The sequence below is a fragment of the Protomyctophum bolini genome (assembly GCF_963924005.1).
Source record: "Protomyctophum bolini genome assembly, chromosome: 19".
NCBI classification, from domain to species: domain Eukaryota; kingdom Metazoa; phylum Chordata; class Actinopteri; order Myctophiformes; family Myctophidae; genus Protomyctophum; species Protomyctophum bolini.
This window is the reverse complement of record NC_137880.1, coordinates 27,298,049-27,325,062: the sequence shown is the minus strand read 5'-3', so window position 1 is coordinate 27,325,062 and position 27,014 is coordinate 27,298,049. Positions and strand designations below refer to the sequence as shown.

The window sequence follows — 27,014 nt, the reverse complement described above, 5'->3', positions numbered from 1 at the left end:
TATATCTTCTGCAATTGTGTCATTTAAAAATGGAAGCCTACAGTAGGCCTATATACATTTTAGTCCTAGCTGTACACAATAATGCTGTTTGAACATATATAATTATTATGTGCAGCTTTCACAGAAAAATGAAACTTATGAAACTCCTTGCCTTTGTCCCTCCACATATGGAGAGGACTTTGGAGCTGTAACAGTACTGTCTGTACAGTAACTTTCCACCTCCTCTTCGTATGGAAAACCATGGGTATAAAAGACCTCTGCTGAGACCAAGGCCTCAGTCTCTCTGAGTACTCAGCAATCCCTAAAGGAGAGAGCTTCAACGAACCCATCATGGGGGACTCAAAGCTCTGTCTGCTGCTTTTAAGCACACTTGCCTTGGCTTGTAAGTATTTTTGTAATATTGCTTCCATCAATGCAGTCAAATTTATTCATTGTTAAATGTTAACATTTTGAGTTTTCGTAATGAATAAAATACAATTAAATCAATTAGATATGGATTTTAGTTTTAATGATATTAAAAACATGTATTTAATTTTTCTTGCTTTTTTCTTATAGATGCCCAAGAAGAGGGATCATGCCTGTGTAAGTTCCACTTATTTTCTAATAATAACAATTCAATACACATAGATTTTATTACATTGTTGAGTGAGTTTAGAACAGTAAAGATAATGTGTAATGCCAATCACACAACCATGTATAGCCAAATTATATAATTTCATATATTTTTCCCCAACATGTTTGACCAAATCTATTGCTGTACTTTGAACATATTGATCAAAGTCCAGCAATAGCAATTACTGTACTGTACTGTCAGTTTGCTAACTGTTATTTGAAACCATAATCTTTTTTTAACAGTAAATCAAAGGTACAAAGCCTTCAACAAATATGAATACCTCTATGAAGCCGAATCCCTGAATGCCATCAACGGTGCCTCAAATCTTCGCAATGGACCCAAGGGCTCTTGCAAGGTAGATTGCATGCCACAGCAATAGCAAATAATACTCACTTATATTTTCCAATGTGTTTTTTGTTTATGTAAATACAGTATTTCAGTAGTCAGTATAATATCATAAAAGCTAAAATTACACCTGTACAGGTCGAGATTGAAGTGCCCCAGATGTGCAACTTCATCGTCCGCACCACAGGCTGTAGCCTGAGTGTGGTCGACATGGATGCAGATGGCAATGTTGTGGTCGTCCCTGCACCCAGCTCTGAGGCCTTTGCTGCTGAAATGGAGAAGTAGGTTATGCCATCAGCACATACTTTTACATACCATAAGTGAAAACATGTTCAGGTTACATTAAAAGACAAAGAGAAAACCTTTAGTATTATTCAAGTTAGACTTGATAGCAAGTTCCTCTTTTCTTTTTAGATATCCTCTGAAGGTTGTGGTTGAGGGTGAGTATGATGTCAAACTGTACCCTGAGGAGGGTGAGACGTCCACAATCTTGAACATCAAGAGAGGTATCATCTCTGCCCTGGCCGTGCCTCTGCTGGAGGAGGAGAAGAACAAGAACATGGTACATTTTTATATGGCAGTATGTAACCTTCTGAAAGCAGAGGAAAATTATACACTTGTGATGACTTCATTTTGCTCTAAAATTATGCATTTCAGCCCACCATCCATGGCAAATGCAGCACCTCCTACTCTGTCAACGCAAGAGAGGACATTGCTACTGACATCAGCCTCACCAGGGATCTGTCCAAATGTGACAAATTCATTCCCATGAGAGACCAGACCAGCCCCCTGGCTCTGATCTCCGGCATGGTAAGACACCTAAGCAACGTGGTTGTTGGCTTGATTATTAAATGCAGTGTTCGCATGCACTGTTGATTTCAAACCATACCATACTGTGAGTCTGATAAATTACTATCTACTTGCAGCACTACCCTCTTGCCCAGCTGGTCAGGAGCTCCCAGACCTGTAACTACAAGTTTGACAATGAGAACATGCACATGACCTCTGGTGCCTGCACTGAGAACCACATCCTGATTCCTTTCTCTCACAAGTAAGTCAAACCATCTACACACAGTTATCTCATAATATACTGTACATGATTTTGTATGCGACTATGCGTATTAAAATTATATATATATATATTATGTATCTTATTCAAATGTTGTCTGCCCATAGGGGAGAATATGGTGTTACCAATGTGGGCAAGCAGTCTCTGACTTTGCTGGGAGTTTCTGCTCTTGAAGAAGGAGTTTTTGAGTTTGGTAAGGAGCTCTTTGAATTTCCTTTTATATAGCGATGTTATTTTATTTTAATTGACAATGACATTTTTACTGTTTACTCTCTGCTTATTATAGATGCAGCCAATGTCAAGGGTCTGAACATGGAGACTCCTGTTGACAAGAATGTTATCCAGGATAAGGATGTTGGTCTGGGTCTCCTAAGAGAACTGGTTAATTTGCCTGAGACAGAGGGTCAGAGGAGGGCCCATCTCTTCCACGTGCTGGTGGATGTGGTCCGTGAAATGAGGATGGAGACCCTAAGCGCTGCCCTTCCCGAGGCTCTTGAGATGTCCCGTTCACTCAGCTACCAGGTTCTGGCCCAGTGTGGTACTCCTGAGTGTAGCAGTGCCATCATGCAGATCCTGAGGACCTACGACAGCTCCGCTGTTGAGGTTGATGCCACCGTGTTTGGTCTGGGACTGGTGTCCAACCCCTCTCCCCTCCTGATCAATGACATGCTGGAGATGGCTCAGTACAAGCCCAGCAAACCCATCATGTATGCCCTCAGCAATATTGTCAAGAGGTGAGCAATTGCAACTTGAATATTTACTCTGCTCTAGATATCTAGAAGCCTAAGTGTTACACGGTTGACAACTCAACTGCCACATTAATATTCACTACGATGTGATTTCTTTAATAGGTTCTACAAAGCTGAAGGCAAACTGACCCCTGAAATCCATGCTGTTGCTCGTTTCATGGGCTCCCAGCTGGGTGACTGCACTGGTGACAATGCCTTCATGACTCTGAGGGTGAGTGGTTATTTCTAACAGACTTATACTTAATAGTTAATACTTTACAAGATAGTAGATAAACAGATCAAACTCATCAATGGTTGTATGACTTTAGGTTATTGGAAACATGGCTGCAGCCATGGGCGCTGCCGGCCCTGCCCTGAGGACTGCTGTGATCGAGTGTGTGAACCAGCCTGCTGCATCCCTTGCTGTTCAGCAAGCTGCCATCCAGGCCTTCAGGCTGACCCCTGTCCCTGAGGAGGCAAGTCAAACTGTTATCAGAATACTTTTTTAAGACTTTACAGAAGTAATCGAAACAATTATTTTTTAATTCAATGATGGATGTATTTCTCTGTCACAGGGCAGAGAGGTTCTCATGCAGGTGCTTCTGGACAGTGCTAGCCCCCTGCAGAAGCGTGTTGCTGCCTACCTGGTGCTAATGAAAGACCCCCAGCCAAGTGAACTCGCCCAGCTGGCTGCTGCCCTGCCTATTGAACCTGACCAGCAAGCCAGGAGCTTTGTCATCTCCCATATTACCAACATCTTGTCTTCAACTGAGCCCGAGACAGAAGAGTAAGTTAAGCCTTTAATTATTAGTATGCACTGTTCAGCATGAGCTGTGGATAAAATGATTTCACCTTTCATTTAATGCTTATCTCTAATTAGTACATCTAACTTTCTTATAGGCTGAGACAGAAGATCCTCGATGCCCTGCAAGGTAATGAGATTGGAACTGTCATGGACCCAACCAGGTTCTCCCGCAACTACAAGGTTGGATCTGTGGAGAGCAACATGCTCTTTGAGGGTGCCAGCTATCTGCCCAAGGAGGTCATGCTTGAGATGACCCTGAAAGCCTTTGGCTATGACATTGACATGATGGAGGTAATTATAACCAATTGTTTCCTTGTAAGATATAAAAATGGATTGCTCAGTTATTCAAACTCACCTTTCAATTGTCACACTAACAATGAACATTCATACATTTCCAGATCGGCATGGAGGGCACCGGACTTGAGCCAACTGTTGAGGCCCTGTTTGGAGAGAACGGATTCTTCCCAGACACAGTGCTGAAGACAATGTACTTTGTCTCTGACAAAATGCCCCAGGAGGTCAGCCTGGTCCTGAAGAACCTGCTCCCCGCTCTAAGGAACGACAGACGAAAGAGACAGGTAAGTCACAAAGGTGTTTGGATGTTAATTTACTACTTACATAATCATTTTTACAAAGTACTCATACGTCATCATCTCATTATTTGTATATATTTAGGCCACCCAGAACATCATGAGAGAAATCGGACGCAACCTTAACAAACTGGTGACTGAACTGAAAGCCCAGCAGACCCCTGAGGCTATGGTTTACCTGAGACTTTTGGGAAATGAGTTGGGATATCTCAAGACCAGTGACATGGAGGAGATGGCCTACTCTGCTGCCATGATGATTGATAGCATGCTCAAGATGCTCCCCATGGATGTAAGTAAAAATAATCAGACTGCTACATGACAAGGTGGAAGCCAAGTATATGAACTTTAAATGTTTGTTTTAAGCATGCCTACCTGGGGCGTCATGTGTGGGGTGGCGTGCCCCCAGCCATTCTTGGTGTTTTTTCGGGGCATGAATAAAATCCTAGCTTGTTTGTTGTATGAAACAAAATTAGTTAATGTATTTAAATCGGCCACAATGTCTTACATTCACGTTAAGTCCATAGACTTGGCTGGCAAACGATTTACATCATAAGTGCTCTAAATTTAAAAATCTCATACACTTGGCTGCCATATGACGTATTCTTCAAAAGCCATGCCAAAAAATGCTATAAAGAATTGTCATTTACTGATTTTTGACACAGTTGAACTGATTTCTATTTCCTGACAGTTGATGAAGGGACTGATGACTAAAGCTGACAATGAAGTCTTCGCTCATTACATCTTCATGGACAATGAGTTCTTCCTGCCCACTGCTACTGGTGTGCCTCTGAGGATTGCCCTGTCTGGTACCTTCACTCCTGGTATCAAGGGTGGACTCAACATTGCCCGTGACATGGTAAAAATCACACCCGTGTGAACTGAGTGGTGCAATTCTGGTGTTTCTGGCAAACAGTGCCCCTACTGGTACTAATAGTCATACTCGTGCTCATTAACGTCACATAGTTAGGCGGGCACGGACATTGCTGTTCCTTGGAGTGGTTGCACCACTCAAAAATCTTCTCATTTTCACAAAGATACAAAATAATAAAATATGTACCATTCAATTATGGTATCTCATCATAACCTAAGCTGGCTCTCCACTTTTTCCCCCTAGAGCGAGATTGCCTTCATGCCTTCTGCTGGCATTGAGTTTACGACTCAGATCGGCTCTTTCATTCCTGAGTATGTCAACACTAGACTGGAGATGCACAACAACCTCTTCCATGAGAGTGGACTAAGTGCCAAGATCTCCATGGGAAGTAGTGAAATGAAGTTCACCATACCTGCTCCTAAGAATCCTACCAAGCTCATCAGCATTGCGTAAGCCTCAACTGACTATGTATGCAAATAGTCTTTGGAATGTAATATCTATAAATGCAACAATCCAAACTTTCTTCTTTGTCAATTACAGAAACACCTTTGTGGCAGTGAATGGTGCTGAGGTTAAAACTATCCCCCCTATGGTGGAGGAGAAGGTTGATGTCAGCGAGTGCACTCCCTTATTCGCTGGAATGAAGTACTGCACTTCCCTGATGTACACTGATGCTTACAATTATGAGACCCCCTACTTCCCCTTCACCGGAGACAGCAAGTAAGTGAAAGCCCTGAAACTTGTAAAGTGCTAGAACAGCATTCTTGAATGGAATGCCTTTGAAATTTTATTGTATTAAAGTCAAATCTAATGGATCTTCCTCTCAGGTTGGCTGTGGAGCTCCATCCTACTGGCGAGGTGACTGAATACTCTGCTACCATCACCTATGAGCTCGTCACAGAGGAGGAGGAGGAGAAGGTTGACACCGTGAAAATGATCCTGACGGCGGAAGGTAACGAGATTTAGCAAATAATTATTTCAAAGCTACATTACAAAGTCGACAATGGAAATGGCAGAGAATTGGTATTGTACTGTTGTCACATACATTTATACACAAACATCTTTGTTGGGGCTAACAGCAATCTGTAATAACACTGAGAATATTCATAGAAAACAAACTATTATGTCAACATCAACATAGTCTACATCGACATACTCAAACCTAAAACAAGAAATGTATTACTTATTTGCTAATACCGCAATCTTTGCAATTGATATTGAATGTTGATTTTTAGGTACATATACAGTAATCTATACTATTTCATCATAAACGTAATTCTAACTGCATAATACTAGTGTAAACAGCTGAAGTCATTTTTACCTTTACCAGGTGCTGGTCAGGCCACAGCAACTGTGATGTACAACAGGGCGAAGAATGTCCTCACTACTGACTTACAGATCCCTGACTACGACCTGGAGGCTGGATTCAGGCTGGGTGTCGTTGACGCCAACACCAAGGGCAATGGAGCTTACGCAGTCTCCCTTGACCTGATCAACAAGAACATCCCTCAGCTCTCCCTGGTTGCCCATGCCAAGTATGAAATAAATCAAAACATGAGCTTGTTGAAATCAAACAAAACGTATCATGTTCACTGTTCAGAAATGTAAATTGTTAGACACATTTACCCCTTTGGTCTCCAAGAATGTTACATATTAGAAACAAATCAGTGTACTTGTATACTGTATTTGTATCAGTACAACATAGATACATCAGTATCTATGTTTGGTATGAGACCATTAACTCATAGGTTTCCCCTTCATAGGGTAGCAACAATGGAGGAAGCTATGCTGCAGCTCCAGTTGTTGGTTCCCTTGATGAAGGCTGATGCCAGCCTCACGGCCAACCTGAAGCGTGGTGAGACACTGGAATTAGAGCTCACAAGTGACATCAAGCTCCCAGAGACCACCTCACTGCAGAAGATTGCCTTGAAATATGGTAGGATATAAATGTTTAATTTATTTCCCTCCTTTATGCGCCACCATGGCACCCAAATATATTTCCAATCCTCATTCACACACCCCAAATATAAATATATTATCTGCAAAATTCATCTTGCATCTTCTTTTTAACAACTGACATTATTCTGTGAAACTAACATAGACAACTTTTTGTAGATGACAGCAAGATTGAGGCTGAGGTCAAGTCTGAGATGAATTCTCAGATCCAGAAACTGCTCCCCAATGCTGAGGCAGTTGAAAGGATTATCAATGAAGTTCTTGATATGCAGGTTGGACAGATTGACATGAAGGTCCGTCAAATCATCACCATGTCTATGGAGGTAAAACCATACCCATATGTCACTTTATGCTTCACTTCAACATGAATGGATATTTATTTTACTAACATTACAATTAACATTGTACTAATGTGTCATTTTAGGCAACTAACAACTACATGGACAGATATGTTTCTGGTATCCCTTACATCACTTACATGAGGATGCCTGCCATGCCTGAAATTACAATGCCAGAGAAACTTTTCTTCAATGCGTAAGTAAAATGTTTTTAGCAAAACATACACATTGCTACATTATAGCCAGCCAGGAGGGTATGAATAAAGATGTGTTCATATAATGTTAAATATGAATTTATTTTGGCAGTGAGGCAAAGGCTGCTTACAACTTCAACAATGAACGCTTCCTCATCTCTCTGCCTCTTGGAGGAAAGTCAACAACAGCGTACCTGAACTTCCCACCTGCCTTGGCCACCCCAAGCCTGTCGCTGCCCCAGTTTGGCCTGGAGGTTGCCTCCATTGAAATTCCCATCCCAGCGCTGTTTGTCCCTGAGACCATTTCTGTTCCTCTCTTTGGAAAGGCTGAGGTTTTAGCTAAGGCAAGCACTAACCTGTACGAGTTAGAGGTATCTGCGTCTCTGGGAAAAGACGCTGCTGATACACCAAGCTACTCAGCCAAGTTTGAAATGGAGGGATCTTCCCCAGTAGACTTCTTGGCCCTCAAGATGGAAGGTAAAATGTTCTTTAAAAATTATTACAATCAGCAATAAAACATAACTTAAAACTTGATTTTCAAGTGTTGTATGAAACTCAAAAATTCACTGTATTCCCTGTTTCAGGCTCTGGATTGCTGGTTGGCACTCCATCTGATTCTCTCAAGGCCCACGTGAAAGCTGCTGTGATCCATAAACTTCTTGAAGCCAGTGTGAGCATCATGGAGGTTGGAACCTTCACTGACACAATCAGTGTCAAATCCAGCAGCAAGATTGTAGCAACAAGTCCTCTTGGCCTGCTAATTGAGCTAGAACACACTGGCACGGTTGGCTTCAATACTGAAGAACTTTCTGCTGATAGCAACCTTGAGGGATCCATCAAAGCTGGACCCATCTATGGCAACACCATTTCTACCCAGGCTTTTGCCATCTTCCCATTCAGGCCAGAAGCAAAGATTGACTCCTCTCTGAAGATTGATACCACCATTTTTAAGGCTCAGAACACCATTGCAGCCACATTTGTCAATGGTGAGCTCAGTGTTGTGTCAAACACTAATGCTCTTGACGACATCCTGACCCATGCTGCAGAGCTTTCCTTCAAGGAGAACAAACTGGCTCTGACATTCGATACAAATGCTATTGTATTTGGCATGAAGGTACGTAACCAGGCTGAGGCCTCTGCTGCCACAGATGAAGTCATCATCAAGATGCAGACCAGTGCTGACCATTCTGAAAACCGCATCTTCTCCTTGCTTACTGCCACTCTTGATGTCAATGGTCTGGCTCTAAGCAGTGATGCTGCTGTGAAGCTCCTTGAGAATGAGGCTGTTCAGAAAACAACTCTGAAAATAAACAAGGAGGGTTTGGCTGAGCTGTCCATTATCAACAAGGCTGAAGTGCGTGACATAAAGGTTGATAATGCCAACACTCTGACCATCACTCTCTCTAGCCTTGACTTCGACACCAAGGCTGAGGCCATCATCAGTGAGTATGCCACTTATACCCATGACATCACCATTGCCCTGAAGCCCTACACCGCTTCTGCAAATGTGAATAACAACCTGAAACTGCTGGCTGCCAACATCATCAATGAGGCTCAGTTGAAGGCAGAGCTTTACAAGATTGACCTGACTGGAAGCCTGAAAGCCACCTATGGTGAAGAGGAGATCAAGCACACTTATGAGATCAATTATGCTGACGTGACTGCCAGTGCTAAGTGCAGCACTACTGGAAAGGTCTTTGGAACCAATATGAACCAGAACACCGAACTTGAAGTTGTTGGTCTTGCTGCCAGGCTCACCAATGATGCCCGCTTCAACTCTCAGCCCATGCGCTATGATCACACCGTCCGCACTAGCATCATTCCTTTCGACTTCAACCTTGATGCCATGTTCAATGCTGATGGCGACCTGACCCTGTATGGCAAGCAGAGCGGCCAGCTCTATGGCAAGTTCCTTCTTAGAGCACAGCCCCTGGCTCTAGTCACCTCAAATGAATGCAGAGCCTCAGTGACCCAGCAGCTTAATGATGGTTTCTCCCTTGAGACCACTGTTGACAACAAGATGGAAGCATTGCTGACTCCTCAGGAACAGAAGGCCACAATGATGCTGAAATCTAAGATGAACAACCACATGTTGAGCCAGGAAGTTAATGCCTACAACAATGCTGAGAGGCTTGGACTGGAGATGTCCAACACCCTCCTTACTAGCCTTCTCAACACTGATTCCAGTGAAAACCAGGAGTTTTCCATCTCTGGCTTCCTTAAATATGATAAGAGCACTGAGAGCCACATGATTATGTTGCCTTTCATTGAGAATTTCCCAGCTCTCCTTGAAAACATCAAGGTCGTGTTTGTGAGCATGGCAGAAGCACTGCAAAACTACATCAACAATGAAGACATAAAGGCTAAGATCGAGGCTATTCCTCAGTATGTGAGTGACTTTGTTTCTCAACTGAATATTGAAGGCAAAGCAGTGCAGCTCAAGCAGACCCTGATGGATTTCACACAGGAATATGTTATCACCATTGAAGAACTGGAGGCCTCCGTTATGAACCTGAAGGATGTTCTTGAGAAAATGCTTACAGAAATTGCTTCCCGCATGCAGGAAATTATTTCTTATACCAAGGAAATGATTGCAAGTGGCACCTTGTCTGAGAATGTCATCAATAGACTGAACCAGGAGCTGAATACTTTCCTTGAAGAGTATAATATCAGGGATATGATTGTTGCCATGGTTGATGCCATTGAAGAGGTCATCAAACAGATTGACTTGCAGAAGCTAAGTGAAAGTAGCCTTTCCTTCCTTCGTGATCTGGATGTTCAGTTTGATGTCAAGGCTAAGCTAGAAATGGTTGTCAGCAAGTTGAAGGAGTTCATTGCCAGCTTTGACATTACTGTGTTTGCTGAACAGCTGAAAACCTACATTTCATCCCTCAACCTGGATGCCTACATTCAAGAACTGATGGCACAGTTTCCAACAAACCTCTTTGGTACAACAGTTGAAACACTCAAAGAATTGATCCAACAGTTTGACATCATTGGAAAGTTCAACACAGTTGTTGCTAAACTCAGAGAATTGATCGTCAAGTTTGAAGTTGACCAGAAGGTAGAGGCCATCTTGGAAAAGGTTGTGGAGCTCATCAAGCAGTTCAAGATTGATGAAACTGTCCAAGTTCTAGCTAACAACCTGAAAGCCATTGAGATGCCTGTTAAGATCATGCAGGTACTGGAAAATTCCATCAACTATCTGAAAGCCACAGAAATTAAACAAGTGGTTGAGAAAATGAATGAGTACCTTGACAACATTGTACAGTACCTTAAATCTTTCAACTACAATGCTTTTGCTGATGAGGTCAACCAGATGATTTCTGCTTATTCCGCTCAAGTAAATGAGCTGATCAAGGCACTCGAAATCCCCCAGAAACTCGAAGCCATCAGAGAGTTTGTCAACTTTGCACTTTCTACTGTCATGAACTACCTGGAGCAGCTGAACATGAACTACCTGCCTGTGATTTCACTCCCTGAGATCACCCTTCCAGAGATTTCATTCCCTGTCATCCCTGCAGTTCCCGTTGAGAAGCTCATTGAGACTCTCCAGATCCCTGAGTTCAAGCTGCCAAACATCCCTACTGAATTCATGGTGCCAGGATTTGGAAAACTGTATGGTGAGATCAGAATCAACTCCCCCATCTACACTGTCAGAAATGTTGCTGAGCTGCAGAGTTCCGTTGATGGTGAGAATGCTCCTCAGGTGACAGCATTCGTGACCTCCCAGGGAACATCTCCCAGCTTTGAGATCCTCAATTTCAACCTGGATTCTACAGCCCGCATTGCTGTCCCTGAGGTGCAGAATGTGATTGTTGCTGAGACCCTTAAGTTTACTCACTCTGTTCTTGAGCTTGAGCACCAGGCATCTGTAACTCTTAAAGACCTCTCAGCCCAGGCCTCAGCTAAGACCACAGTAAAGGCCACCACTTCACCTTACACTGTAGAGCTTGTGAATGAAGCCTTCTTTGCCACTGCAGGTGGCCTGTCTGTCACAATTGACACCACATACTCTCACATGCTTAACATCCCAATCATTGGCATCACCAGTGAAACTTCTCTGACCCAAAAGGCTGTTGCACGCCAGGAGGGGAAAACCGTTACCCTGACTGTTGGAAATGAGGGCACTGCAAAGTTCAACTCTCATGATGGAGTCCACAAGAGTGACCTGCTCTTCACCATCAATCCCAACATTGCCAAGCTGACTTTCACTAGCGACACAGACACAGCTCTTCTGAAGATGAAACAGACCCTGAATGCTGACTCTGTTACTCTCAGCTATTTCAAGTTTGATGCTCGCTCTGAGGCAGAGGGCCCAGCTGTCAAGAACAGCCTTCTGGTAGCATCTGGAAATGCCAACCTTTATGATATGAAGATTGAGCTGAAGGCGACCCATGACACAGAGCTGGTTGGCACACTCAGTGGAGTTCTGTCTAATGCAGTCAACATTGTCATCCGTCCAGTTATGGTTGTCTTTGATTTCCAAAACAAGGGAAACACTGTGCTGGGATCGATTGCCAAAATTGATCTCCAGAATGATTACTCAGCTACCTTCAAACCTGAAACCCAAAAGATCAACACTGTTGCTCTGGCACGTCTCAATCAGTACAAACTGTTCTACAACGTCACCATTAACAACAATGAGAAGGAGTTTGGTATCTTCGCTGATGTAGATGGTGAGGCTAATCTTGACATCCTTGCAACCCCCATCAGCATCCCTGAGCTTAATCTGCCATTTGTTGAAATCCGCACCCCAGCCATCAGTGATCTGAACTTATATGAACTTACTGGTCTGAAGAACATCTTGACCACCACAGAGCAGAATGTTGCCGTAGCAACCAAGATTGTGTACCAGAAGAGCATGTATGCCCCTCTTGTTGATGTGATGGGTCTGATCCAGATTCCCTCTGTGGGTAACCTGATCACTGAGCTGTCCTTTAAGTCTGCCATTATCAACCTGAATCTTAATGCTGGACTGTACAATGAGGATGATATTGTGTTCCGTCTGGGAGCAACAACCGCCTCTGTGTTTGAGAGCCTGAAGGCTAAGCTTGATGGCACCACCAGCCTGACCACCAGAAGAGGAATCAAGCTGGCCAACTCCCTGTCCCTTGAGAACCCCCATATTGAGGGTACCCATGACAGCACCATCAGTGTGAATCCTGAGACCTTCGAAGCTGCTGTCTCTGTAGCTACTGTAGGCAAGATTGCCCTACCCATCCTCCATCTGGAAGCCAACCAGAACCTGGTTGCAGACACCAAGACCAAGGCAAATGCTGTCTCTACCTTGAAGCTGAAGGGTGAATTCAATGTGCCCATCATCAAGGCTGTTGGAAAGGCAGAAGCAGAGCAGAGCCTGAAGCTGGAGGCAACATTTGAGGATGCTTCTCTGGAAACAACCACAATGGCAAATATTGAAGGCACAATGTTGGAAGAATATCCACTTTTGGCAGCTCTTAACAATGAGGCAAATCTGTACCTGAACGCTGATGGCCTGCGCTCCACAATCAAGGTTCTTGCTAACACCAGACTCAACCACGGTGACATCAAGCTCCTGGAGATGGATCTGGATCAAAGCCTGGCTATTGAGGCCTCCCTTAGCCGTGTGTATGCAGTGCTGAAGATTGCCAGCAACAACGAGGCAAATGTAATGGACTTCAACACCAATGGAAAGCATATTATCCAGGCTACAATGGACCTTGCACCTACCTCTTCCTTGACCGCTGATATTGAGATTGATATGTCTCAGCCAAGCAGCCTGGGTGAACTCACCATCTTTGAGAAGACCATTGTTGAGCTGACAGCCCCAAAGCAAAAAGTCTCTGCCAATGCCAAGATTGTATCTCCAGTGTACACCACAAGCCTAGCAGCTGAGTTGGAGGGTGATGCCCCTGTCTTCAAAGTAACATTCAAGTCCACTGCTACCTCAGTCTTTGTCATCTTGGATTATGACCTTGATTGTGAGTGCCTATTTCGTCTTCATAAAACTAAATGCCACTGCTGTGTTCTATTAAATACATAATATTTCAAATGTAGTTATTCATTTTAAAACAATTTGCTTCCATAGCTGCCATCACTGTAAGCCTTGAAAATGCTGCCCTGTCCCTGACTGGCAAGGCTGTATTGACCCATGCTGACCTTATCATGGACATTCAGCATGTTCTGTCCCAGTCTATGAGGTACCCACTTTTGTCTGAAGCATCCCAACTGATTTAGTTTTTATATTGACCATTTACGGTGTTCTTAGGCAATGCAGACACTTACATTCCTGTTTTTTTCTCCATATCAGGAAGAGACGCGAAACTGACGGAAGGTAAATATTACTTTTAAAAAAGTAATCATCTATCCATATGGATAATCTTGTGTTAGTTTCTAATGGTTATTTCTCTATTCAGTGACGGCCGCCTCACCTTGAACATGGACATCACCAGTCCCACCTTCACCGATGTGAGCTTCCGCTATGCTGCCAGCAGAGATGGTGTCACTGCTTCTCTCTCCACCCCATCAACTGGCTTCCTTGGTCTTCAGGTCCAGGGCAGGATGCTATCTCAGATGAATGGCAGACTTTATGGACGTTATGCTGTGAGTATTTTACATTCATATTTTGTCTATTAAACAATAATTAAACAATTTACAATTTAGGCATTTAACTGACAATACAACAAACATCTGTCTAAACAACAAAACTTTGAAATGTATTATTTGAAACTATGAATACAATCATCAAATTGTGATTATTGCCTCGCTTAACTCATATTAAGGGTATAAGTCAATGAGAAAGCACTCAATTTGTTCTTCTGTTCTTTTTGCCAGTCTGCGCCAGAGGATGATGTGGAAATCTTCATCATTAGAGCTTCTGCAAAGGATCTGAATGTTGCCATCAACATGGAGGCCCCTGAAATCATGATCAACGGACTAAAGGAGAGGCTCCCAGCCATCGTCTCTACCCTGAACGACTTTGGTGAGAAGTATCAGCTCATTGGATACGCCACCGGACTTAAGAGTGCCATCGTCAATCTGGTTGAGGAGACTTACACTACCATCAACAACCAGGCTCCAGAGCTCAGCCAGCTGTCTATTCTCTTCAGAAACACTGTTGTTCAGTACCAGAAGATTGTTCAGGTCTTCCTGGATAGTGCTGTGAAATTCCTGAGGGAAACCCAGTTCAAGCTGCCTGGCTCTGATAAGATGACCACTCTCCCAAAGGTCCTCAAGAAACTGACCGGCACCATTGCCACTGTACTAGAGAAGGCCATCCAATTGATGCTTCTTAATGCTGAGCTCACTTTCAACGCCATGGTTGACATGTTGAGCAACATTCAGGTCACCATGCCCATCGGACATGTCATGTCCGGAGCTCAGATGATTGATCGACTAAGAGATACAGTGAAGGGCTTCCTTAACCAGGTTGTGGATCTTGTTAGGAACTTTGAGAGCCTGGACATGATCTTGGAGAAGCTGGGCGAGACCTTGAAGGTAATTGTTGACAAAGCTCAGGAGTTTGTTGATAGGAGCCTGAAGTCTGACACCCTTGATGCCATTGCCATTTACATCAATGCTTTCTATGGCAACCTTGTCACTCTGCTGAAGAATGTCATGGATCAGGCCAACACTGTTGTGGATATGGAGCATTTGAATACCACCATTGATTACATCATGGAGGTTGTTAGATCTGTGGTGGGCCTGTTAAGCAATACCATCTCTGAATTAATGCAGAAGGCTCCCGCTGAGTTCCAGGAGTATGTGAAGGTTGAGGGAGGAAGGCTTGACATCAACCTTCCATTCTTCCCCCGCCAGACTACAATGGACCTTGCACCTACCTCTTCCTTGACCGCTGATATTGAGATTGTACAGCCAAGTACTGAGATTGATATGTCTCAGCCAAGTAGCCTGGATGAAGAGTAAAACTCTTCATTCTAGCAAGAATGTTGGACATTTACAGTAGCTGTATTTAAGCATATACATTACCCTTGTATGTCAATTTAACAACCTGTACTGTATATAACATCAACAGTTCCACTTATCTACCTTTCTGCAATATGATCGAAATAAAATCTGTTTACTATTTAATATTGTGTGGTTATTTTACTGACATCCGTCTTCAGTATTGAATTTGACTACTGGTATTTACATTTTGCGTAGGTTCAACTATCAAGCCAGATGTATCTTTCTTGGGTTTCTATCAACACTATGCTTGTCTAAACACAATTACATTTGAACATAAGCAAATGTATACCCTATATTGTGTCTAACATTTCAAAAAGATAATTAAATTCAATTTAAATTCAAGGGAGCTTTATTGGCATGATAATACATACATTTACATTACAAAGCAAGTGTCAACATATAATAAAAACAGTTGAAAATGGGGAAAACAGTTCAACAGCGTTGTGTAAACAGAGCTATGTCACATTGCATCCTTATTATGTTATACAGGGTATAAAGCTTTTTTGAAACAAACAGCATTTTTTGCAGTCACATTGGGACAAATAGCAGATTTTTTCTCCAGACTATTTCAATAGTGTACAAAAAAGCCTCAGATTTAACATGTGTTTAAAGGTAGCAGCTCTGTTTACATGTGTAGTAGGTCTACTCGGTATAGATAGTACGTCCACTGGCTAACCTTCTGACAGTGACAATTTAAGCCTTTTTAATACCTAAAAATCACACCCGTGTGAAGTGAGGGGCGCTCTTGTCGTCGTCAATGGCAAATGTGATGGGACAAAAAGCTGTATAATGTAATAATGACAACATATTATAACAATGTTTAATTGATGTTAGATTTCGGGGAAAGACACTTATCCTTTCACCATGATGATGATGATGATGTGAGATTCCCCTCAAAAAAACTGAATTTATGTGATTGGTTAGCCAATTAGCCTGTCGCTAAGTCCCACCCAAGCCTGTTGTTGGCCAATACCACATTAGCAACGGTTACTAGGTTAGGAAACTCGGTCAAGCTTGCAATGCTGGTCAAAATGGTTAAGCAGTGTCAATAAATATATTTGACGTACAGCATGTGTGGGTTTGTTTTCTTACCTTATGAGCAAACTAGTCCATTCCATGAATTATTTCGCTCCGTTGTGCAGTTTAATAGTAGCCTACATATTAGAAATAAAAATAGGCTCTCATTGACTTCCATTGTAACAGGGAAACAACTCTCAAACTCACTCTTTTAGAACACTAAGCTGATTATGACCGTTTTATTTTTAATAAAAAATATCAACGTTGTAATGTTTTTGTTTTGACTTCGGTGTTGCCACATTGTGTGAGAGATATAAGCCAACCCACCTCCAAAAACAAGCCAACTCTTAAAGCCAAATAAGGAAAAACAAGCCAAAACAAACACAATAATATGACCATCACCATATATAATCCTAATAAAAATATTGTATGCATTTATCATTATAAATACTATGTAGGCCTATATCTATGATAATTAATGTTTTGGTAATGTATTACAGTACTAATTATTAGCCTTAAGCCCAAAGTAGCGGGAAATAAGCAGACTTGGCAACCCTGTCAAGTTTGTGTGGAAAGAAGTTCCTGTTTGCCTACAAAACGATCTGATTGGTCGGAAGTAGCCTCGGTCCCAGACTTACCATCCAGAACGTTGGATGTAAACAAATTTGTAAACAAAAGCGACTTGTTTACAAACGAGGAACACCAGAACCCTTCACTGTATATCTCCAACCAATATAGTTACTTTATAAATCTATCAAAAGACGAAAATAAGATGGCATGAGTTTTCCTGATGTCATAAACGGTCAGAATCAGCTTTTGTTGTGTTCGCTTATGTGCTAACTGACTGATTTTGAGAGCTGTTTCCCCGTTACAATGGAAGTCAATGAGAGCCTATTTTTATAGATACTATTAAACTGCACAACGGAGCGAAATAATTCATGGAATGGACTAATTTGCTCATAAGGTAAGAAAACAAACCCACACATGCTGTACAGCAAATATATGTATTGACACTGCTTAACCATTTTGACCAGCATTGCAAGCTTGACCGAGTTTCCTAACCTAGTAACCGTTGCTAATGTGGTATTGGCCAACAACGGGCTTGGGTGGGACTTAGCAACAGGCTAATTTGTTCTTCTATGACGTAAATTTTCCTTTCATTGGCATTTAATGCTTGTGTTAATTGCCACAAATTTACGTCATATTTCTTTGTCAATGGGAGAAAGAAAAGAAAAAAATCACACCCGTGTGAACTGAGGGGCGATGTTTCTATCGCACATTAAGGGTGGGGTTTATTGGCAGACAGAGTTTAAAAGGGCTGGGCTGCATTGATTCAGGGGATCCTCTAGCTTGCTGTAAGGTTGGCGTATCTGAGGAGGACAAGAGTTTGAAGGCATGGCTTTCCTAAATGTATCAGCATACTGGCTGGCGGGTAGGACCACTACCAGTTGACCTGTAGTAAGTCTCATGGTCGGGGGGGTAGGACCAAGTCTCATGGGATTTGGGATTTGTTTATAAACATTTTGGTATTTGTTTATAAACATTTGTGATTTGTTTATAAACATTTGTGATTTGTTTATAAACATTTTGGGATTTGTTTATAAACATTTGGGATTTGTTTACAAACATTTGGGATTTGTTTATAAACATTTGGGATTTGTAAGTCTCATGGGGGGGGTAGGACCACTTCCAGTTGACCTGTAGTAAGTCTCATGGTCGGGGGGGGGGGTAGGACCAAGTCTCATGGGATTTGGGATTTGTTTATAAACATTTTGGTATTTGTTTATAAACATTTGTGATTTGTTTATAAACATTTGTGATTTGTTTATAAACATTTGTGATTTGTTTATAAACATTTGGGATTTGTTTACAAACATTTGGGATTTGTTTATAAACATTTGGGATTTGTAAGTCTCATGGGGGGGGTAGGACCACTTCCAGTTGACCTGTAGTAAGTCTCATGGTCGGGGGGGTAGGACCAAGTCTCATGGGATTTGGGATTTGTTTATAAACATTTTGGTATTTGTTTATAAACATTTGTGATTTGTTTATAAACATTTGTGATTTGTTTATAAACATTTGTGATTTGTTTATAAACATTTTGGGATTTGTTTATAAACATTTGGGATTTGTTTACAAACATTTGGGATTTGTTTATAAACATTTTGGGATTTGTTTATAAACATTTGGGATTTGTTTACAAACATTTGGGATTTGTTTATAAACATTTGGGATTTGTAAGTGTCATGGGGGGGGGGGGGGTAGGACCACTCAGGGCCGGTTCTAGGCATAGGCGAACTAGGCGGTCGCCTAGGGCCTCAACCACTGAGGGGGCCTCGTCACAGGGAGAAGATTTTTTTCCATGTATCCCTTACATGGGCTACTGGCCACATGTGGCCCCCACCTAGCTTCTTAATTTTGATCTCAAAGTGCACCAGATTGAAGCATTTTCATGGCAAATTTACAATTTTTATCCGGCGTGGCAAAGCAGGAGGGGGGGGGGCTCTGTATAATATGTTGCCTAGGGCCTCAAAAGGCCTAGAACCGGTACTGCTGGCTGCCTGGTGAATTAGTAGAAATGCCCTTATTCCATGCTGCTGTGCTCCTCCTCCGGTGCGCCAGCCAAATGTATGGGATGAGAATAAAATGCCTTTGTTTGAAATATTTTTTCTTTTTTCCAAGCTCAACCATGGTCACACGAACCTGTGCTTTCTATTGTTAAAAAGGACCTTCCCTCTAGAAAAAGGTGGCGTAGTATAGTAGGCATTAAGTATATTTTATTATTATTCCCTCAAAAGTCCCTGCTGCTACATATAGGCAAAATCTCATTATTCTTTACTTTGAAATGTATTTGTTGTATTTTATATTAAAGTTCATAGATAAAAGAACAATATGGACAGTTATTCTGAATGTTATTGTAATAGATTAGCAAATATTATGGTCAAAGTTACATTTCAAGCATTTTTAGATGCCTGAAAGTATACAACATATACAATGCAAAACATACATCACACTAAACGGGATAACATACAGCAGGTCTAAGACAAGACTGAAAATAAGAACATTCACAACAGTCAATTTGTTCTTCTAAACAATTCACTGAACATAACAACTCTCAATAATGTGGCTAACTTGTGACAGCCAGAGTCACATTTGACTAGTCTTAATTGACTAATAATTAACCGACCATCACTACTTAACAATGATTGGCCTGGCAATCTCCCGAGTCCCTGCTCAGGACTGAAGTTGCCACAGGTGTGTCACACACTAGAAGTTTCAGTTTGTGTATGCTGGCAGCAGCTCTCAAGGACAGTATTGTCTACCTCTCTACTCCTCAGTCTGTCCCTGATGTTTATTTTATTTTATCATCTAATGGCTCATGTTGGAGCAAGTTAGCTAAACAAACCATATAGTTCACTAACTGTGGAAGCAGGCCTGCAGATCTTCAAGCTCCACTGTGTTTGTAATCCAGGGAGAATTGGAACTGAGAAGTGAATCTTTGGAGCAGGAGTTGTCCTTTCTTGTGAAGTTAACCATATACACGACACCTACGGAACACACAGGTACCCAATGGGAGGTTGGTGAGGGATGCGTTAAAACGACCGGATTAAGGTTGGTGAGGGGTGCGTTAAGGGTTGGGAGAGGGTTTTTTTTTTATATATAATTTTTTATATAATTTTATCCCACGATTTTGTAACCCCCGTGGGAGGTTAGGGTTAGGGTGAGGGTTTGAGATACGTAGGTTGTCGTTATCGGACCAATGGTATGTCTAACCAAAACCCAATTCCATAGGCCTATGGAATCTACTTGACTGAGAGTGGAGTCATTTCTTTCCATTTCTAAAACGGCAAGAAGATATTTTCCACTAACTTTGAGCATTGAAGAGTGTTAGATGTAACGGACCCACAGGGCTGTTTCCATGATTAATTTGTGTTTTCTTTGAGCTTTTATTTTGACGTGTTTCCTGCCCCAAGTCAGTTCTCCAGGGCTTTCATTGTAAGGGTTTCCTGCCCACAGGGCCAAATCAGTTTAAATGAAATGATCAAGTTCACCTGTGACTGTGAGGACAACGCCCAGGATGGGGCTGCAGATAGCAGCACTTGATCATAAATGCCACCTGCCAACCTCAGTGGTAAGAGGATTGAGGAACAGATACTGCCATGAGAAGGAATGGCAACACATGGAGAAGTTTGTCAAGGAAGGAACTAAGGACGGATGGCCAAAGAGCCCTGGAACAAACTGCACATGCCACTTTATTAGCGCCTAGCTGGAAGGGGAACAAGGTTAATACTTTTATTTGTCATATCTTGTATTTTCACTGCTTATGAATTTGATGGGCTTATTGTTGTGGGGTTTGTCATGGCTGATACAAAGGGGTTTTGAGTTATGTTTCACAGTAAAAAGTAAACCGTGATTAACTTTAATTATTGGTTCATGTGAACATTTATGCTGTTTGTTTAGGTCTACTGTATATGCATATGTCTCAACCTGTACTGTGTTTGTTTATGGATTTATTGATTTACTTATGTTATGTATATTTATCTTTTCTCAGTTTCTACGGTGAATTTTGAAATAAAGTATCAGTCAAAATCATCAGTCAGTCTTCAACCTTACTGGCCAGCTGGGTCCGCTACATTAGATAATTATGTCTTATCTGTTTACAAACAAATGCCCAGTGGTCAATGTCCCATATCCTCCTGAACTTTGGCCCATGCCATATAGGTCATTCATATTGTCACCTTATTCTCCCATATCATCATTTTACCCTTAGCCTACTGCCTGTTTACTCCGGTTGTTCTTCTAATCAATTGAATGTCATGTCATCCATGTTTATGGCCAAAATAGGTTTTCCCCAGTCAAGTTAACTCGCAATAATGAGAGGTCTACTACATGTACTTGACCTTGGCCTAGTGAGAAAAGAGATAGCTGCTCACTGGGAGTCAGGGAGTGTTTTTCTCTGCCGAAAGTTCACAGTGCAGGGAACGTTATCAACAAGTTGCCTGGCAACGCCTGCCTAGGCGCTCTCCCGGCTTTCCATGGGCATCTATGCGGTGGACCAATGAGCGCTCGACAACCAGCGCCACCACATCAACAAATCTGACGTGATCTGCACTATTAATGCCTGGGACATACTGTGAAGAGCGGTTCAGTTCAGTTCGGATCCACTTTGGAACCATTTGAATACTCTAAATTATTTGGATGTAAATAATATTATCTGAACCATGTAGCACATTCTCCATGTAAATTGTCTTTATACCAACTAAAATAATTTTCTCAGAACTTTATTTCATCTGTCTCCAATTTTTTTTTAATGGTATTTATTTGTATCTATTAATGAGGATCTCTTGTTGTTTGATTTATTTGCAAAAGACTAACTTTGCTTTATTTTTCAAAAGGTTGAATTTGAAGGTTGAAGATTTTGAGTTGATTTAAAACGTATATTTAGCTTTAGGCGTTTATTATTTGAAGTGAATTGCAACTGAATTTTGAATAGGCTACTATTTACATTGGTTGATGCTTTTTCTTATTTTCAGTGAATGCAAATATTATGTTGTAACCAAACCCACCCCTGGTTCTAACTTCAATACAAAGACTGTTCCAAGACATGTAAGGGTTCTTTATCTTGAAACCATGGTTTTCCTTGACACCACCTGGCTACACAAAAAAAGGAGAGGAGAGTTCCTCTCTGGTAGGTACACGCCTGCCTGGCAGGCTGGCACCCCAAATAAGCTACTGAGGAAACCGTTACAAACTGTACGTGGGTATTATCGTAATGGGAATATGTGTAATCGGTAAATAAGAAGCACTAATTTGAAAACTAATAAAATTTATGTAAAAACAGTGAAATGTACAGTATATAACAACGTATGTGTACTTAACACAACTGTCAGTAACAGTTCCACTAGAGAGGCAATACTACCTCAATCAAGGTCTGTTTCTTCAATGTCAAATTAGTTTTTGTACCAAGCTCCACGGGCACATCCACATGCGCCACTGCAGTAAATCCTTCTTTTTCGACAGACAATGCCTGCTACTGCAGTAACTGCACTGGTTTCCACTTTCCTTGCATCGACAGATTGTCAGTTACAAGCCTCTGGCCTGTAGAGGTTCTTCAGTTGAAAGCTTGAGGACCAACCTGATCTAGGTTCAAGGATCTTTACTTAAATCTTAAATCATGTGTACAGGTACAATAGAGGCATGTCGGACATTGCACCAGCAACGCATAGTAGTAACATCATAAACAGCAATAGTGGCATAGGAAAACAGAAGAATAAACGAGCAGTAAATACTACTACATACAATAGTCAATGTTTTAATGTATTGGTAATATTTAAAATTACAATAATAAATTAGACATTTAGGAGATGTTCTCATTTTCACTTTAAGCATATTGATCTAGTTATACTGTATATTGCAAATTACAATTAGTTTAGACATTTTGCAGAAGCTACCATGGACAAATGTCCATGGTTGGACTATTAAGCTTGCATTAATGCCTGTTTGACACATTTGAGTCCAGGGGCTAGGCCCACTCTCAGGAGGTTTTCCAGCTACCTTTTTTTCCAGCTATTATTTCCTTTTGGCCTATACCTGGGACCATCACAAGTTGATACTGAACACCCCCAAGTTGGTAGGCTACAAAACGGAATCTATGAAAACGTAGCCTATAAGGTTTACCCATTAAGGTCGCATTCTCACCTAATACTTCGGTAGACTCGAATGCGTATGGGAGGAGAAATGGGATTCTTGCATATTTAATTGGCTACGGTTTGCCTTCACACTGTCATGATCCGCAGCAATTGGAAACGCAGCAGGGGGGACCTTTATCAATGTGTTACATTCATAAACTAGCCTACACAGTGAAATGATAAATCTATGGTGATAATTATACTCATAACGTGCATTATGTGTCGTGCCGACGGTCTGGGACTGCCCCCCCCTCTCTCGCTCTCTCACTATAAGCACGCAGCCACGCACGCACTGTTCTTTTGGGCATGGAGGCACAGCGCTGAGCGCACTGATATAACAGACAGCAGCGCAAAATGTTTACAAGTTTATCGAGATGAAAGTTCCTACTCCCCACTAGTCCCCACGCAGTGACAGCACTCCATGTTTACGGCACGCACAGACAGACAGAATATTCTGTAGGCTATAATACTATTACACTGCACTGCAGTGTTTGTGTTTTCTTAAGCAATTGATTAATGTACTCGTCCTCATTTCGATCAGGGCTTCAGTCTCCACTCTCCTCATTCGACCACGTCTATCCACGGTAACGGGACATCTTTGCGCTGCGTAAAATATGCCTTCTCCGTCTCCAACTGTGTTCAGCTCCTCACCCGCCTGACGTATGTTTGCTTCATTTCCTGTATTTGCTGCGGATTGCATTCACACCTGCACCGAATCGTAGTCAAGCGCGATTGGAAGCGAAGCGAAACCCCCGTTTTTGCTCGGAGTAAAATGCGGTTCTTTGTTGCGCATTAGGATTCGAAAGAGCCTTCACACCTGCCAAACGAAGCGCACTTTCTGAAAATGCGCAGCAGGATTCGTTTTAATCGCAGCAAAGCTCTCTGGTGAGAATGCGACCTAACTCAAAAGGGATTTTGTGTTAATTGATGGCACACAAGGTTTGTAGGGGTACTGAACTAATCTCTGCTGTATACAAACACTCGATGCTGAACACCCCCAACTATGGTCCGTTTCAAAACTGAATTTATTAACATGTAAGGGTTCCCTGTTAACCCAGAAGGCTAATTGTGTTAATTGATCGCACAGGGGTACTGAAAATTAACTAATCTCTGCTGTAGTGTAGACAATTGACCATATGCACACAGTGGCCATTTTGCCATATACGTTAATGGCAGGGTGGTAACTACAGTAGGTGCAATTTCCCATTGACAGCCCATACATCCAAACAGAAAAGTCCTATCTGATTCGGTCGCAGATATACTATAACTATGAAACCTTGCGTTTTTGTCACGTCACTCACAACAATCCCTGTCACTCTGTCATGTCACCTAACTCAAATCCCTGTCGCTCACCCCAGGCAAGCTCCCAGGTCATCGTGACATCAGCATGGTCACCCCAGGTAAGCCCCCAGGTGCCCAGGTCATCGTGACATCAGCATGGTCACCCCAGATAAGCCCCCAGGTGCCCAGGTCATCGTGACATCATCATGCCATCAACGACCATATAAGATAGCTCGAACCAGTGCTGGTTGTCTAGTTAGAACCCGCTGCAGTGGTGTCCGATTTGAACTTAAACGGGATGCAGAAATTTCTAGCCCAACAATATCCGGTTTGTAAAGCCAGATATCACTGAGGACATTTGGACATATGGTTCACTGGCTGCGTGTCATGATGACGATGCCAGCCAACTGAGTACATATCACCATGACGATGCCAGGCGTGTATATCCATATATGAGGTTTCTAGTCTGATGTCAGCGCTGGATATCACTGTTGTCTCCATACATGGAGCTATAGGTTGTCTCCATATATGGAGCTCTAGGTGAAATTTGTCCTTTTTCTAAGTGTTAGTTTGGAAGTACTCGTTGGATATATCACTCAACGGCCCATGCGTACAACCTGTTTTGAATCTGCGCATAATGATGCTTTACTGAAAACGAGTGCTTCCAAACTCTGATGGCAAGATGGCCACGGTCTGCAAAAGGTCAATACATGCAAACACATATTTGAAAAACAAAGTGAGGAAAGTACAACCTGTTTCTGGATCTTATTTGGTGTCAAATTGTCCATCACTAAAGACTCATTTTAGCAATAAGTAGATATGAGTTTCAAGCTGTCTCTTCATAATTTGTTAGATCAGAATATGGTATTGGATTCCCCATATATGTTGTACAATCTACAACATTTAATGTGACTAAACAAGATAGAAACTTAACAAAAGTATTGTTTGACCCAGTATTTGCATTAAAATACTTGTATTTTCGTCCGTCTCTGAGACAAAGTAAACAGTAACTCCAGCACCTGAACTACATCATGAACACAAATAAAAGTGCAGAGTAGACGTGCATGCATGCGTGCGTGCGTGTTGCTTCTATAGGAACATAAAGCATTTTACAACCTCATTGCTTGATTTAGGTCTGGTGGTTATGAGATTTTAGCTCATTTCAAAAATCCTCCAGAATATCAATGTATTTTAGTTCTGAGTTCTGTCAATAATGGTAAAAACACTATAGTGTAGATCTCTCAAGCCTCAGCCATAAATCTGAGACGTTGATCCATTTACATAATGCAGTATATGGCCTGCTGCAAGTTCTTAGCATTATCTTGTCTTTGTCCCTTTTCCCCAAATGACACATGATGATAAGATAGTCAAAGGGGCTTTGCCCTCAATGCCCTCATACCTGACTAACTACTCCAAAGTGAGTGTGACACCGACAGCCACAATACTAAAATGTGGAATACCCTGACCTCATCCCTTAAAGAATGAATGAATCACTTGCTTCTTTCAAAACTCCATCTTTCAGGAGACCACAACAGCATTCACTACAGAAATTGTTTCTTGTTTCCCTATTTTTTTTTTTTACATAATAGTGTTTAATATTTGTTATGTATTTTTTTGTGTTAATGCTATACTATGTTGATGAATTAAATACATAGGACCACAAGTCCCCGGGACCTTTGTGTGTTGTCCTTTTAGCCCAAATGTCTGACTGTACATCGTGCTATTTACATTTCTGTCTATAAAGTATTCAATCAATCAGTGACAATGTAAGATCACGTACACAAAGAACAGCTGAGACTGTAGTTTAACAGGCCTCAGAGAGGACACACGTTCAATGTAATTACTCTCCTTATCAATGCCCACCAACAAAAGCCCAACGGTTTCTTGGCTGCTAATATATCTTGAAATAACAATTTTCACAGTCTGATTTTGCTAGATGGTTCTGAACATATCCATATACCAAGTAAAGTTTGGATATATGTTTTGGAGAGATTATAGCTGTTCTTGCCAATTTGTTGAAAATTCCTCTTTATGCAACAAAATAATTTTATGGTCCTTGCCTATGGACCTTCTGTACACTGATTGCACATACATCACTGGGTTTTGGCCTTTGGTTTATGCCGTCACTATTCAAAGTGCAATCATCTTGTTCTATTCCTGTCACAAATTAACACAAATGTTCTCATTATTGTTTATCTTGTGTGAATGTCAATCAATTTATATTACTTAGTCAGTTTCTTGCTAACATTTTCAATTGATAAACAAAATGAAGCATTCCATTACATAGATTATTGACAAGTCGATATTGCTGTTTTTAGCAAATAAGATTACGGCTGTACTCCATGACCTGTTTTCTGTTGACATATGCTTTGATTACATCAATGGTGACAATCTTAAACCAACTGGACAGAATCCAGTGCTGCACAGATTTAATTGAGCTGTTAATAGTTCAACGTAGTAATCGTTGCTATTTAAAGTGTTTGTTCAGTAACAAGGGTCTCCCTGTCTCTCCAGCTCTTTTATATAAAACTTCAAAATAATTTCTTCTCCCACAATAAAATAACAGAT

General features: G+C 41.6%; 1 protein-coding gene across 1 annotated transcript; it reads left to right on the top strand.

The window, feature by feature from the left end:
* Positions 1-330: 330 nt before the first annotated feature.
* Positions 331-15,417, top strand: LOC308334643 (apolipoprotein B-100-like; the record flags this gene model as incomplete). The annotated part of the gene is made up of 28 exons (XM_080791448.1): positions 331-382; positions 556-582; positions 856-968; positions 1,097-1,239; positions 1,373-1,520; positions 1,616-1,768; positions 1,885-2,009; positions 2,135-2,220; positions 2,314-2,761; positions 2,879-2,987; positions 3,085-3,231; positions 3,331-3,542; positions 3,656-3,851; positions 3,959-4,138; positions 4,236-4,439; positions 4,839-5,006; positions 5,265-5,470; positions 5,562-5,741; positions 5,849-5,973; positions 6,352-6,556; positions 6,785-6,957; positions 7,137-7,300; positions 7,402-7,511; positions 7,622-7,986; positions 8,094-13,472; positions 13,580-13,691; positions 13,908-14,094; positions 14,326-15,417. 28 exons carry the CDS (start codon positions 331-333, stop codon positions 15,415-15,417), a joined length of 10,809 nt encoding a protein of 3,602 aa, XP_080647574.1.
* Positions 15,418-27,014: the final 11,597 nt, after the last annotated feature.